The sequence below is a fragment of the Chrysochloris asiatica genome, unplaced genomic scaffold (genome assembly GCF_000296735.1).
Source record: "Chrysochloris asiatica unplaced genomic scaffold, ChrAsi1.0 scaffold00050, whole genome shotgun sequence".
NCBI lineage: Eukaryota > Metazoa > Chordata > Mammalia > Afrosoricida > Chrysochloridae > Chrysochloris > Chrysochloris asiatica.
The window spans coordinates 5,493,673-5,510,122 of NW_006408568.1; the positions used below are offsets into that span (position 1 = coordinate 5,493,673).

Consider the following 16,450-nt stretch of genomic DNA (forward strand, 5'->3'; position numbering starts at 1 on the left):
ATGGAGCAGCTGGAGACTTTAGATCCAGAGAGGGAGAGTGACTGTGTGCTGAAGACCTGGGGGGCACAGGGGAAGAATTGCATGGAGGGGATTGTAACCATGGCAATGAGATGATATACGATAGAATGAATGTAAAACTAATGTTCTCCCATGTAAACTATCACATAATTCACAATAAAACATTTAAGAAAAATAAAGAGGTAATGCCCTTTCCTTTGTTAGGTTTAATCATTCAGAAGTTGAGCAGGTTTGGGATGTGCCTTTAATCTCTGTGTCAGGATCCTGAAGTATTAGCACTACAGATCCAAAATAGTTCACATGTGATGTCCGGCCCAGTTGTTATTTCCTGTGCTGCCAGAGACTGATGTCTTTGATCTTACTGGAAGTTGATTAAGATAGGGGCTTGGTTTGATTGATTTCACTTCTAATTTCTGATATTTTGAGGGTGTATTCAAGCTTCTCCCTGCAGAACATTCCTGGGATGAAACACAACAACACTGCTGGACTGAAAAACTGCAAGACCTTATTGTGATTGAATAAACGTAGTAAATGTTGTAAATATGTTAACACTTGCATTTTGTGATAACTATGACCCTTTTCTTCCATGCAAGGAACTAGTTGAGGGAGTCAGGGTACAGAAGTAAAATAATGAAAAGGTTTCTGTCATCTCTTACTTCTAACAATAGTTGTTGTTAATGTTGTTAAGTGTCATTGAGTCGGTTCTGATTCATAGTGACCCGGTATAGGTTTCTGAGGCTTAACATCTTTGTAGGAACAGAAAGTCTCATCTTTCTCCCTCAAAGTGACTGGTGGGTTCAAACCACAGACCTTGTGGTTAGCAGTCCAGCATTATCATATAGAGCCAACGCACTCCCCTAGCAACAGTTACAAACCATCTGCATGTAGGAAAAGCACAAGAACTGTCTCTATCTGCAAAAATTGTAACTATTGCCACAGTATTGCTTTTGGTTTACAATTTTTGCAGATAGAAACAGTTCTAGTGTCTTTCCTACATGTAGATGGACTGGCCGCATACCACTGGAGGGTTTTGTTGTTGTTGTTTTGCTAAAAGTGAGTCCTCCAAATGCTCCACCTTTATTACTGTTTTGTTTGTTTGTTTGTTTGTTTTCATTTCTGTGGTCCCCTTCTCTCTTCTTTAGGCCTCAGATTACAGGAGTTAAGCCTGAAGGTACAAATCCTAGGAGAACAGTAGTTGTGGTTTAGCAAGGTTTCCAGACATCTCTTTACCAAGTGGCCTGTCAAATGACGGAAAAAATCTCTCTTTCCCTTCCTCTACCCTTCATTTAATCATCTATGAGAAATTAACCCAAAGAAATTTCAGACAAGAAGATGTCACTCTTTGTTGAAAACAATTCCCTGCCCCCAGCTGTGGATGACTTTGTCTCCCAGCTTCCCTGCCTATTAAACACATGACAGCACATTGACTAATTGCTGGGAAATTAGTCCATGAAGATTTGATTTCAAAAGAACCTGCTGCAAGATTGTCCAAAGAAAGGAACTGGCTGGGAGTGGGACCAGCCTTGGGAACCTTGGGGGTGGGGGAAGTCTAGCCACATTGACAGAGACTCGTCTCTCACCTGAGTACCACTACTGTCAGAGATGCTGAGAATTTAGAGCTGGGATCTGGGAGGTCACAGAGCCTGCCCCTCCTCTCAGTGGTATGGTCTCAGTAAATACACATCTCTTCTGTCATTTCTATCCCTGCTCAAGATTCTGTTCTTCTGCCATGGAAAGCCATGATCCTCCTCTCTTTAGGCCCCTGCCCTTGAGGGGCTGAGAATGGAATCATCTCTGAGGAAAGCCATGGGATGGTAAAAACAGAAGTGTACAGAAATGCCTTCTTGTTGTGCTCTCTAACCCCCACCAGTCCCTCCCCCAGCCTCACACTTCCTGTTTGCATTTCCAGACTAATCAAACCCAATCCATTCCACACCATGTTTCCTAAACACTCGCTGATCGCTATTAATCAGCAAGCTGGCAGAGCTGCCCGACCGTGTGAGCATTTCGTTAATGATGGGGAGAAGACTGCCAAACGGCCAGCTCCACTCCGAATGGTGAAATATGGGTCTTGTCCAGACTGAGAAGGCAAAGGCATTGCTGTGAGCATTCTGGCACTGAACAGAGATCCCTGGTGCTTGATAACAGCAGATGAGCAGGCCCTTTTTCTGCAAAGAGCAATAGTAAAAGTCCATCCATTTGTCTTGCCACCTCCTTTCATACCAGATGTTCTTAGAGAAAGAAAACAGGGTGGAGGGAAAACTCAGGGGTAAAGGAAGGCTAGCTAGTTACCCCTGTATTAAATGACCTATGCATTTCACTAGAAGCCAGGAGCTAAAAAAGGATTATAGCTGCAGCAGAAAGGATTTAAGTTAGCTATCCAGAAGCACCTCTCATTAGAAGGATTGTCAAGGACTCTTGTAGGACAGGTTACCAAGGAAAGAAATGCATCTAGCATCTGCAAATCCTTTATTCTTGTTGTTGTTGTTGTTAAGTGCCATCGAGTCAGTACAAATTCATAGCGACACTGTATAGTGTTTCCAAGGCTTTAAATCTTTGCGAGAGTATAAAGCCTCATCTTTCTTCCATTTGTTTATTCTATGTCTGTTTATGTGTTCATACAAGTTTGAATTTTCTATCAAATATACAATATTGAGGAATATGATCTAGTATTTATTTGGTGAGGCATAATCTCTACTAGAACCATTTTCTTCATAGGGTTCTTATGAGGACTATGTGAAATGATACCTATAATGTGTTTAGAATAGGACTCCAGCTGCTACACTGTAGGATCAGCACTGGACTGTGAAGCACAAAGTCAGCAGTTCAAACCCACCAGCTGCTCCTCAGGGCCACTAGGAGTCGGAATCAACTCGACGGCACTTACCAACAACAAGAAGCACTCAGTAGCTGTTGTATCTTTGGGGTGGCTTGAAAGATTGGTGGAGATCAGAAAGGGGCAGAGAGTACCTTTGTGCCACCAGATAGCCAGCAAGCTTTTATTAGGAATTTCTGTTCTGTTGCAGCATAAATTCTCCCTGCTGTGGTCTAAGACAAGCATTTAGAAATAAACATTTCCTGAGAATCAATCAAGATTCTAGATCAAGTTGTCAAGCAGGCTTGCTGCATTGTTTCCCCCCGAAGGTGCTCACGGGTCTAAGATGCACCCAAGGGTTCGTCCTAAAGAAATCCAGTGGACATCATGACCTCCGGAAAGTTCTTTCAGCCTCAGGATTATGTTATAAAGTATTTGAGCTCCTGGACAAGTATTAAGTCTACACTGGATTATCTGGGTCTATGGTCAGGATGAGACACATGCTGGAATGCAAAACAAGTAAACCTTAAACACCCCTTGCATTTTGATTTGAAATGTACAAACAACACCTGTACCTACTTACCTGTTCCAGGCTTGGCCCTGACTGCCTCCAAGAGGAGTCCATGGGCTGGAGAGAGGATCAGAGGCCTCAGGATCACAGGGACAATTCACTTTACATTAATAAAGATTTGAGTGCATTATGCTGATTCAGAAAACAATGACATAAAAGCAAGACCAAGTTTGCCCCCATTCAGCTATAGGCTCAAGAAGTTTTACCTCATGGATCCCAAAGTGAGCATAGGAGTCAAAATAATAATCTCTCGAGGTCATCTCTTCTGGGTTCAGCAGCTTGGACAACTTGCCCCGTCCTGGGCAGCTGGGCTGGGTGGACACATGATGGACACATTGCACAGGCTTGGGTGGGACCACAGGCTGAGGGGGCTGGGATGGGGGACTGTTCACCTAAGAGGAAGAGAAGGTGGCCTGAGGTTAACAGAGGCATCAAGGTTGTTGGAAGCCCTCCAAGATGTTGCTTCCCTTTCCACCCACATCCCTGAGACCAGCTCCAATCAACCACAGTAGTGATTCCTGATGCCCTTTCAAGTCTAGAAAGTCTGACTGATGGCTATGATTTATAGAGAATCTCCTACTAGGTGTGTACTGTGACTTGAACTAAGTCTCAGTTTCTAGAGCTACCAAAAGGGAATAACAATACCTTCCTTTAGAGGCAAATGGTAATCACTCTATAAAGGGGAAGATACACAGTTAAGCATAGCATAGCATTGCATAACATCTGGTAGAAAAGAGTGTAGATTCCAGAGCCCAACTTACCACTTATTATGACCTTGGGCAAAGTTATTAACGTTTTGATGCCTCAGCTTTCCCATTTCTAAAATGCTCCCCACCTCCTAGAGGTGTCCGAAGAATTAGACAAGTTAAATTTATTTATAAAATGCTTGGGAAAGGGTCTGGTGCATAGGAAGGGCTTTATAAATTGGGCTGTGAACCTCAAGGTCAACAGTTCGAAACTACCAGCTGTTCCGTGGGAGAAAGATGAGACTTTCTGCTCCCATAAAGATTTACAGCCTCGGAAACCCTGTACAGGGTCGCTATGAGTCGGAACCAACTCCACGTCACACTACCTCCAAATTTAGGAAGATGAAGTCTACAGACTCCTTCCTGCCCAGCAGCTCCTCACCCCCCCCCTCAAAAATGCAGATCTCTTTGGTTCTGATGTGCCACACCTGTTCTTTTGCCCCCTCCCTTCCCCCAATTTCTGATTCATATTTCACTGTGAATGCCCAGTCTGTTGGCCCACCTTCTGCCTAGGCAAAGTCAATTACTACTCTTTATGGGCTCCCTAGTCCTGAAATCCAGTCCAGCTCTACATCTCGCTGCAACTGTCCATCACCAATTGGCCCGCCTCCTTCACAAGCTAAAGGGAGAAAGGAAGAAGAGATGGATACTGAAAGAGGTTAAGCCACTTGCCATAAATCATGAAGCAACTGAAACTGGCACCCAGAAGCTCAAATTTGGCTTTAGAAACACAGTTCTGTCAGGGCCAGAGCCTCTGCTCCCTGGGTGTAGGAAATCCAGACATACAAGGCACAGAAAAGGCCTCAAAATAGGCTGAATTTAAAATATCAACAGAGAAGCAACTATTCAATAGTGGGTCCTCTGGGGCTGGGAACCAGCTTCCTAAAGCCTCTCCTTGTTGCTGTTGTTTTGTGCTGTGGAGTTGATTCCTACACATAGTTATCCTGTATAGGGTTTCCAAGGAGCAGCTGGTGGGTTTAAACTGTTGACCTTGTGGTTCAAAGTCCAGTGCTGATCGGACAGCGCCACACTAGCTCTAGGAAAACAAAATATATTCTGAGAGGCAGATGACAAAATGATGAAGAATGCAAATCCAGGGGCCACTTAAAACCCATTGGCTGTATAACAACAAAGATTGGGAAATCTTTGCATCTCATTTGCCTTCTGTGAAATACAGATCGTAACAGAACATACCTAACAGAGTTGTTGTGAAGCTTGGATAACTTAGTGTGTGTAAAGAGTGTACTGCATGACACATATGCAGTGCTTTATTTTTGTTAGTATTATTATTACTATTCAGACTATATAAATTATGCCCCTGTTCTAAGCCTCAATTTTCTCATCTGTAAGCTGGGTTAGCTCATACTTGATGTTCTCCTTTGCAGCAAGGATACAGGAGCCTCCTAGGACAGACTCAGAGCAAGAAAACCAAGTGATTTCGTCTCCTCCATCATCCTGTGAGCACATAACCTGCCTCCCACTCCGTGGACTCATCATGGGGCCAGGGCTGGTGGGAGGAGTCTGTGATGGTCCCATTTTCTTGGTTTATTTAGGCTACTGCCTCTGGGAAATAAGCAGATTTCCCAGTTTAGCAACAATAGATTTCAGGTCGGAGAGATCTCTGGCTGACTGGCAGAGGCAAGCGGGGCTGCTTCATTAGGATGCAGCAGGTGTGCCCACCCTCGGCTTTGGATGTTGGTCACGGTCTCTGGGAGGCTAAAAATAGATTATGTCAATTGCACACTCTGTGCAGGCTGCAGAGTCACCTCTAAAGCTAAAGCATGCTCTGGTGGATGAAGCTGACCCCAATGTGGACTCTATTTAAATATATTAAGCCAGTCAAGGCATCATGCACGGTCAAGGTCACAGGGGCCACCAACACCCCTTAGCTGCCATTCTCCCTGAGAGTCTTTCCCCAGCAACCAACTTACAGAGTATCTACTATGTGCTCAGCACTGCATTCATGAGACAAAGCACATGACGAGATGAATGCATTTTTTGAATTGAAGCCACTGGCTTCAATACCCACAGGTCATGGGAATAAAAAGGTAAATGTGGTCCAGTCCCCTAGCTAGCTAAACCTTCTGCAGAAAGGACTTGTAGTGCAGTTAATGGACTCAACTGCTAACCAAAACGTTGGAGATTTGAGTCCACTCAGAGGCATCTCAGAAGAAAGGCCACCGAAAACCATGTGGACTACAAGTCTACTCTGACATACATGGCATCACCCTAAGTCAGAATTGATTCAATGGCAACTGGTTTTGATTTATTGGATCATCCCTGTGCCCCCATCACAGGAGGTTGGGATTAGGGTGGGAAGCGGGAGTAATCCTGAGCCCTGGGCGTTTAGTTGCCTGAAGTGTTGTTCTTAATTCCACACATACCTACTGCACAGCTACCATTGCAAGGCACAGTTAAGGTTCTGTGGCAGAAACAAAGATAAGGGAAGCCTGCCCTAAAGGATTCTGCTTTCTAGAAGACTAAGACTGTTAGATGAGGCATTCTGCTCCCGTAAAGATATACAGCCTTGGAAACCCTGTACAGGGTTGCTATAAGTCGGAACCGACTCCCCGGCACATAACCACCAAGACTGTTAAGCAGTCTATTATATTATGGAGTAAAACTTGCTCTGCAAGAGAAGTTCAAGAACAGGAGATGCGTCAAGAGTTTGAAAGCCCTGGGTAGCTGAGAGTGTGAGTGGGAAAATTTTTTGGAATGGACTTCAGTAGGTAGAGACAGTAAGAAGGTATTCCAGGAGGAGGTGACAGCTTGAAGAAACTTAGAGGAGCAGGGAAACAATGGGCTTGTTAAGGAATAACTTGGCTGAGATGGTGGGAGATATGGTTGAATGGAAATCATAGGCAGGCTAAGGCATTATAATTAAATACAAAAGACAATAAAGAGCTCTTGCCAGCTTTTAACCAGGGAGTTTTATGTTGAAGCTCTACTTTATCTAGATTAATGTGGTAAGAGTGGACAGGAAGGGGTAAAGGGGAGGAAGGATGGAGAGACTTCGATTTAGGAGACACGTTATGAATTTATGAGACTATTTTCAAGAAATAATGAGAACCTGATATAGTTGCATTTGAGGGGCTGCCTGTCAGAGAAATGGATGAAATCGTAGCTATAAGAGTTGGCGAGCTAACTGAACGTAGGAGAAAAGAGAGAAGTTGGAATCAAAGATGACTTCAACATCTCGAGCTTGGGGGGCTAGGAAAATGGTGGTGGCATTAGCAGGAATAAATCAAGTCAGCAGGAAGAGTAGGGTGGTGTGGGGGAAATAATGAATTTCAATGTGAATATGTTGAGTTTGAAATGCCATTGAATCACATAAGAAAAAAATGTCTGGCAAGAGGACAGTTGCAATCAGCAATGAAAGTAAATAACCATGAAAGGCAAAGGACAAATAGAAATATATTTCCAACATATAAGGCAGACACGGGATAATAGCCATAATATAGAAAGAGATCTTATGTACCAAGAAGATAAAACATGAACACCCCAGTTGAATATTGGCCAAAGGAACTTAGAGTTGATTCATACAAGAATAGACACAAATGGCATGTTAACATTCAGCAAGAATGTTTAACCTCATCAGAAATCAGGTAAATTCAGATTGAAACTAAAAGTTACTATCTGTAAATATCCAATAAAGCATCCCTCTTCCCACACCACCCCTCAAAAAAAACTACTAAAACTGTGCATTAGTAAGGAATGGAGAAAAGTAAGTAATATCATACACTTCTCAAAAACTACACAGGTTGCCATCAAGTCAATTTCAAGTCATGGTGACCCCATGTGTTTCAGAGCAGAACTGTGCTCCATAGGGCTTTCAATGGCAGATTTTTTTGAAAGTAGATGACCAGGGCTTTCTTCCTGGGCACTTCTGGACAAATTAGAACCTCTAGATTTTTGTATAATAGCCAACCACTTAACCATTTTCACCACCCAGGAACTTTTCACAGATTTCTAGTGAGAATGTTAATAGGTAGAGACTTTTAGAAGGCACTTTGGTAAAATGCATTGAAGGTGTTAATATCCTTTAATCCTGGAATTCCATTGTTTTTTTAATCCTAAGGAAAGAATCATGAATAATCAATAATATGTAAACCTGCATGACACTGTTGTTCATAATGACAAAAAAATCAAAGTCAACCTAGGTACTCCACAAAATGAAATTGATTAAATAAACTATAGTACACGCATAGAAGAAAACGCTATGCAGTCATGACAAATGTTATATGAGAGTGTTTATAGCATAGAAGTATGATCGTGATAAATTATTAGTTGAAAAGGACAATCAAGAGAAGAATAGACAGTGTAATCACATTTAAAAAAATTAAATTATGTTCAGGCCTGTATATGTGAAGGGGAGAGCCTCAAAGGAAGGCACTGGAATTGGCAGTGATAGTCACAGAGTGTTAGAATACGAACAATGATTCATTTATTGATTTGCTTGTCTAGATTTTTTTAATCTTTTTATTGTGAATTGAGTGAAGGTTTACAGAGAAGATCATCAATTTTACTTTCAATAAAGCATACATTTTATTTCATCTCAATGATTACAATTCCCTCCACAGAATAGTTATTCCACTTCCTCCCTGTGGCTCTTATTTCCATTCTAACCTCCTTCTGAACCCTTCTCAACTTTGTCATTAGGCAAATGTTGCCCTTTTGATGTTGAATAGTTGATCATTTCAAGGTGAGCATACCTTACTAGTGTTGTTGTCCCCTCTATTTACCTGATAATTGGCCATGTGGGTAAGTTTCTTTCCAGACCTGAAGGGTGGCCGAGGATCACAGTCTTGAGTTCCTCCAATAACTTGCTTACCAGTAAGCCCCATCATTTGTATAATTTTGTGTTTTGTTCTACATTTTCTTCCACTCTATCCTGGACTTTCTAATGTGATCCCTTTCTGAGTATTTGGCAGTGGTATCTAGGCATCAGCTCGTTCTTCTGGTCTCAGGGCCGTGGAGATTGATGCTCACGTGTTCCATTGGTCCTTTGCACTAATTGATTCTTCAGTTTTCATCACTCTTCTTTCTTCCGCACTTTGAGAGACCAATAGTTGTGTCTTAGATGGTTGCTTGAGTTTTCCAGAACTCATTTGCTACTCACCAAAGTAGAATGCAAACATTGTTTTGGTAGACTATGTTTATGTTATGCCAATTGACCATAGTGTCCCCTAAGACTATGGTCCTGAGCCCCCAGGCCCAGAAACTCATTGCCTCAAGTTATTTGGTAATGACTAAGAAGTTTTCATCATTTTGCCTCCATCACATTCATAGTTTGTTTGCAACAAATGTAAATGCCCACGTACAAAGATCCTCTGTCAACCCTTTATGTAATTGTGGTATACTACCACTCTCCCTCCCATACCCATTCAGCCTGTGTATTGTCTAGATTTTTTAAAATGTATGTCATTAACATGTACTACTTTTGTACATGCTAATGGCAGTATGGGATAAAGCACTGGACCACAAGGTAGGTTTAAACCACAAGGTCGGCAGTTCAAATTCACCAACCACTCCTAGGAAACCCTACACAGGGTCGCTATGAGTCAGAACTGACTCGACAACACTTAACAACAACAACAACTATTGTAAAGGAGCCCTGGTGTGGTGCTGTTGAATGAGCACTGGATTATTAAGCACAAGGTCAATAGTTCAAACCCACCAGTCACTAACAGTTGGAACCAACTCAACAGCACTTAGCAACAACAACTTTTGTAAATAGTTTAAAGTAATGATACTGGGAAAGAAAGGGGAATGTAAGCCCATACCACTGAAGAACAACTGAGGCTGGTGCTCTAGAGTTGGAAACCATTTGCACAGAGGGGAGACTGAAAAGGTTTATGCAGATAGAACCCAGAGGAAGGAATGCAAAGGAGAGTGAGGAGTGAGCCAGGGAGAGAAGCAGGAAGCATCCTGCTCTGAGGGTCAGACTTTGGAGAGAGGCTTGGGGACAAGGATACAAACAATGAAGTGGAGAAGGCGTGTTCTCACTCCTCTAGTTCTGTGCCTGCCCTTCCTCTGTGCAGAAGTAACTAACATTGCACTAAGTCCAAGCATGGGTTCCAAAGCAAAGCCCTCTCCATAGAGGCTGGCTAACACCTGAAGATCCCCATCTCTCCAGGAAGAAGTTGTACACAAAGATGTGTGTCTGGAAGCTATTGTTGATGAAGGTCTTGAGAATGATTTCGGAAACCTGTCCTCTACTCATCTGTCTGTATTCATGGCCCTGAGAAGACTCCGAAGAGTGGGACAGGTCTTGGGAGATAGTGATAGTCTCATAATCAAAGTTAGAAGACTCTACTTCTTCACCAGCCACACTGGGAACCCAGAGGATCTGGGTGAAGGTGGCCTCCAAAAATTAAGCTACCTGAATACACTGGCTGAGAAGTCAGCAAAAGGTTTGGGAATGACACTGAGGGTGGGAAGCAGATGAACTCCCAACTCAGTTCCTTGGTCTCCCCACAGTTGCAGCCATCACAGCCCCAACTGTCCCTGACTCATAACCACTACACTACCAGAGGTTCCTCTCTCTCATATTCATGTATATATATGTGCATGTGCATACACACATATATACAAACATATATACACATACACCTTTGAATTATGGTGTTGGAGGAGAATACTGAAAGTGCCATGGGGTGCCAAAAGAACCAATAGATCTGTTTTGGAAGAAGTGCAGCCAGAGGTCTCCTTAGAGGCCAAGATGGCCAAACTTTGTCTCTCATACTTTGGACATATTGTCAGGAGGGAACAGTTGCTAGAGAAGGATATCATACTTGGTAAGATGGAGGGTCAGAGAAAAAGAGGAAGAGCCCCAAGGAGATGGATTGGCCAGGTGGCAGCATCGATGGACTCAAGTGTGGCAACAGTAATGAGGTTGGCCCAGGATCAGTCATTGTTTTGTTCTGCTGTGCATAGGGTCGCTATGAGTCGGTTTCGACTCAATGGCACCTAACAACAACAACAAATACATATACGTATACATATAAATGAGTCCTGGTGTGGTGCTGTGGGTTAATGCGCCAGACTGCAAAGCCATTTGAACTTCAAGGTTGGCAGTTCAAACTCACCAGCAGCTCCTCGGAAACCCTATTCAGAATTGCTATGGGTCGGAACTGACTCGATGGCACTTAACAACAACAATACATATATAGATATGTATATACACATGTATACATATATCTATGATATATATATAAAAAAAGTCATTCAGTAATATATAATACATTCATCATGTTGTACAACCATCATTATTATCTACTTTCAAATGCATCCATCATCGTTAACAAAAACTTAATGTTCCCTAAGCACTAAGCACCTTCTTGGTACAACTAAGAAACTTAGTCTCTGCACATATGCCAATTCTAGATATTTCATATAAATGGGGTCATACAATATTTGTCATTTTGTGTCTGACTTATTCTATTCCGCATGATGTTTTCAAGCTTTTCCCATGTCCTAGCATGTATCAGGACTTTGCTGCTCTTTAGGGTTGAGTAGAACCGAGATGCTTTCTGTCATCGTGGGCTACTTTTCTTCAATCCATCCTGGGTCCAGCTCTGACATTATCTGAGACTCCTAGGACCACTGAGGCAGAGCCAGACTGATACCTGATGGCTTTGTCAGGAGCCTTGGGGGTCAGAGAGGAATGGTGAAGGTGGGTAACTGTCCTCAGCCCCAACAGAACCAGGGGCTCACAAGCATCAAGTGGGGAGTCTATTCAACACACCAACTGCTGGATTCTGGTTCTGTTGGTCTTGGGATCCTGCATTTTTGAAACCATCCCAGGGTAACTGGCAGAGGTTGTAATACATCAACACTGCTCTAAATCAGATTCCCAGATGGTTTTCCTCAGGACATTAATTTTCAGGCTCTCTCAAGGAAAAGGCATGCTACAGTCATGAGTTTAATTGCACTAGACACCATAGCATCCTCTTGGGAATTCACTGTTCATTTTAGCAAATTAAAAGCTTAAAAGTCTTGCAACAAAGAAGTATTTTAAATTTGTTTGCCTATGCCTACCTGCTCATGGAGCTTGTTTTTCTACTAGTGCTTACTCTGTGGGATGTTGCTGTGCACCGTTCAAAACTATTCTGGCTCACAGTAACCCTATATAGCAGAGTAGAACTGCCCCAATAGGGTCTCTTAGGCTGCAGTCTTTGTGGGAACAGAATGTCACATCTTTGCTCCCAAAGGGCCACTGGTGGGTTCAAACTGCCCACCTTTTGGTTAATGGTCAAGTACTAACCATTATACTCTGTGGAAAATACAACCATAGACCAGTGGCTTTCAAATCCTATGATGCATCCAAATGCTTGGAAGGCTTGTTAAAATAAAGATTGCTGGGTCCCACCAAAGAGTTTCTGAGTCAGTGACTTTGAATAGACCTCAAAAGTTTCCATTTTTAACAAGTTCAGGGAACCATGCCTTAAGAACTACTTCCCTAGATCCTTCTACAAGTCCTGACTCAACTAACGATTCTGGCAGGCCCCTCTGGTTGTACCCCCTGTTCAGTGCAACATGAAGAGTTGTTGAGGGTGGGGTGCTGAGAGAAAGGGAGTCCAGGAAGCTCAGGCATGGATGGGGTTAGACTCTAAGTTAATAAAAGAAATATATGAAGATGGTTCTCAATGGACTTGTTCAGATGCTAGAGTCAGAAGCTCTTTAAGTAGGTGACAGCAACTCAGTGACATGAATCAGTGCCTGTCCTTGTCCTTACTCTTAGGCTAGGAAAAGGGGATCTAGCATGCCTGTGCCTTTAAGAAGCCAGCTCTAGTGAGGGTCCTGCCAATGACTGTTTGGGAATCAACAAGAGCAGTCCTGAAGGGCCAGTCCTGAAGGGCCAGTACAAGTAGATAGTGATCTTTTGCAGGACCAGCAGCGTCTTCTCCCCACTCTCCAGACTCCTAGGGTTTCTGACCAGAGGGTAAGAAACAGTGGGCTAGGTTGCCAACACAAGCTGAATGGAGAGCCGAGCTTCAAGATTGCTCTGCTGGGACCCATCTTTCAGGCCAGATGATAGGAAACGTCTGGTGGAGGAGAGCGGATGTAGGGTTGGAACCAGGGTCTTCTTTGGCCAAAGGCAGTGCTGTGATGAGATCTTAGAGGAAAAGAGAGGTCCCAAATCCCCACTAAGTCCTTTCTTGCCTTGCTTCTGCCTGGTGTCCCTGCAATAGAATGTCCTCCTTTTGCATAAGGCTCTGGTATCTAACTAAAGGTAGACAGATGGTTCTGAAAGACTTCACTTTGTGGTTGCTAGTCACATACACCACTGTTTAAGCACAGTTTTATGAGTAAACATGCTCTGAAGAAAGAGTTCAAAGAGTATGTGAGGGTAACATAGGGGTGGGAGTAGGTGAGAAGGAGGGAATGGGAAAGGTAGCTGGTGTGAGACTTGGGCTGGGAGTCCTCATCCTCACCCCTTCCCCTCTCAACCTATTCTCTGCCTCCCTTGATCCTGCCCTACTCCCTACAGGCCTCTTTGTCTCCCTCTATGGAATCTCCAAAGGAGTCCTGGGAGCAGAGTGGTTAAGAGTTGAGTTGCTAACAGCAAGGCTAGCAGTTTGAATCTACCAGTTGCTCAGCAGGAGAAAGATGAAATTTTCTTCTCCTGTAGAGATTTACAGCGTTGGAAACCCTATACAGAGTCTCTGTCAGTTGGAACCAACTGGATGATCCACACCACTACTACCACCACCACCATGGAACCTCCAGGGTGGACAGGCTGCTGCTAAGGACTAACTCCTCAGATGAGAAAAAGCTCTCTTGACATTTAGAAAGCAGAGCAGGACTTGGCTTCTTTAGTGAAGCCTCTTATTCTCAGGAAAATCATTTTTTACAACTTGGACTGGTGCCAGGAAGAGCCACGTGGAACCCAATAGGCTTGGGTTGGCTTTAGCTATTTGGTGCAGCAGTACTGGCTTCTCTGTGTCTTCAACTGTCTTCTCTGTCCCCAATATATATCTCTGTCAAGTCCTGTCCTTTACTCTTAAATTCTTTCTCCTCCCTCTCTCCACCCGTCACCCCATTCTTGGAGATTCCAGTTTTAGTTCCACGTCTAACTTGCCTGTGTGACCCTAGACAATTTTTTTCCTTATGTGGGTCTCAATTTCTCCATCTGCAAACCAGAGCCTACATTGTGCTCTCTTTTAAACTCAGTCACCTTGGAGAAATGCCAACCTGTTCTTAACTCCAGTGAGGAGTTTTCCTATATTGAGCTTTCCTTTACTGGGCTGTTGCAGGTTTGCCCCCTTTCTTTCCATCACTGGGTTACCTATCTGGAACAGTTTTGTCCTCCATTTCCAAGTGTAAGATCTGGCCCTTAGCAGTAGCTACTTACGCTTGGTTGACCTGAAAGAACTAACCATAGCACTAGTATTAAGAGCACAGGCTTTGTAGTTAAACAGATATTGGTTTGTGTCTGGGCTATGTTACTTGTTAGCTCTAGATGTTAGAAAGTGACTAGCTTCAGAGTCCTCATTAGTAAAATGTTGGTATCTTATTCCATTATCTTGAGGATTTCATGAGATGATGTTTGTAAAGTACTTAGCACAGTGCCTGGCACACAGTGGCCCCCAATCAACGTTCACACATACACCCACAGTCATCATCTACACTCACTGACAAGGGGCAAAAACTCAATTCCTGAGTCCTCACCCCACCCATGGAACTCCTACCCATCCATCCTAGACTAGTTCATACACTGCCTCCTACAGGAACCTGTCTTCTTCTCCGTCCATATCTTTTATCTATTCTTAGCATTTAGTGGTCTGGTGTGGTGCAATAGGATTAGCACTGCACTACTGGTCTAAAAGTTGGTGGTTCAAACACACCAGCTGCTCCTCAGATATCCTACATAGGGTTGCTATGAGTCCGAACCTACTTGACAACACTTAACAGCATCAGACCTGTTCACTTCAATGGAATGGAGTAGGCTACGAAGATGGCAGATTATTTCTTGGAGAGACAAACTGTGCTGATGCTTCTACCAGGCCTGGAGGCAGACTACAGTATCTGAAGGGTCTTGATCAACAGTTGACATTAAGAGTAGAAGACAATCTTTCAACCTTAAGCCAAAAATATCTCCTGAAGTCTCCTTATAACTAAACAATAGTTTAGCTTAACTAGTAAAGAATGTCTGCCTTGAACCTGGTGCTCTTTTAAGACAACAGCAATTCAGAAAATTAGGTGAGAAACTCAGGAGGCAGTAGATTTATGTTCATATCAGAGGAACAATTTAGCAGAGGAGACGTAGAATGGTTGTACAAGTCAAAGAATGGAATCCGTGTCAACGAACTTTACATGTAGAAACTGTTCTGTTGGTGTATGTTCTGATGTGTAGAGTCTCAACAACAATAAAAAAGAAAAGAGATGATAAAATCAATTAAAAAAACAACAACAAAGAGTAGAAGCTAAATACACAAAACCTAACTGTAAGGTGATTCTCAGCAGACCAAGAAAGCAGACAACTGGGTGGACCTTAGCAAATAGCAGCAGCCTAAGCCAAGGCCTTTACGAATCAGGCTGCGAACCTTAAGGTCAGCGGTTCGAAACTACCAGCTGCTCCGCGGGGGAAAGATGAGGCTTTCTACTCCCATAAAAATTTACACCCTCGGAAACCCTATACAGGGTCGCTATGGGTTGGAACTGACTCGATGGCACGTAACAACAACAACAACAAGCCAAGACCTTTGGGAAGAGATGTAGCAAGAGCAGGGCAGGGTCCCATCGGTACATGGAGACCTCCTACCAGGACAAAGTTGGAGTCAATGAGGTAGAAATAGTTGTCAAAACCAAGATCCCAAGGCACAGGAGGCAGGGCTGGAGCTCCCAGGTGAAGTGACCAGAGGTCCCCCAGTATAGGGCAATGGTCAGTGGGAAGGCAGTCAGTGTATATATACAACAACAACATATATAGATATGGAGCTCTGGTAGCGTAGTGGTTATGAATCGGGCTGCGAACAGCAGTTCAAAACTACCACCTGTTCCGTGGGAGAAAGATGAGGCTTTCTGCTCCCATAAAGATTTACAGCCTCAGAAACCCTATATAGGGTCGCTATGAGTCAGTCGGCACAAAGTCGGTTTGAACCACAAGGTCAGTGGTTCAAATTCACCAGCCGCTCCTAGGAAACCCCATATAGGATCACTACCACCAATCTTGTGGCTCAAATGATTTTGTAGTCTAGTGTATTAACCCACAGCACCACACAATATATATATATATATTCCAACTTTATAGGGTTTCCAAGACTGCAAATCTTTACGGGAGCAGACAGCTTCGTC

At 43.3% G+C, this 16,450-nt stretch overlaps 1 protein-coding gene across 2 annotated transcripts in view; it reads right to left on the reverse strand.

The window, feature by feature from the left end:
* PRMT8 (protein arginine methyltransferase 8) overlaps nucleotides 1–16,450 on the reverse strand; it is a 122,274-nt gene that overhangs the window by 65,821 nt on the left and 40,003 nt on the right. The window contains exons 1-2 of one of the 2 annotated variants that reach the window (XM_006862683.1): nucleotides 10,203–10,222; nucleotides 3,611–3,710 (exon numbers count right to left, since the gene is read on the reverse strand). In XM_006862683.1, coding sequence (XP_006862745.1) covers nucleotides 3,611–3,710; nucleotides 10,203–10,222 — 120 coding nt within the window. Of the gene's footprint in view, nucleotides 1–3,610; nucleotides 3,797–10,202; nucleotides 10,223–16,450 lie in introns of those variants that run through there. The other variant, XM_006862682.1, reaches the window with a different exon arrangement.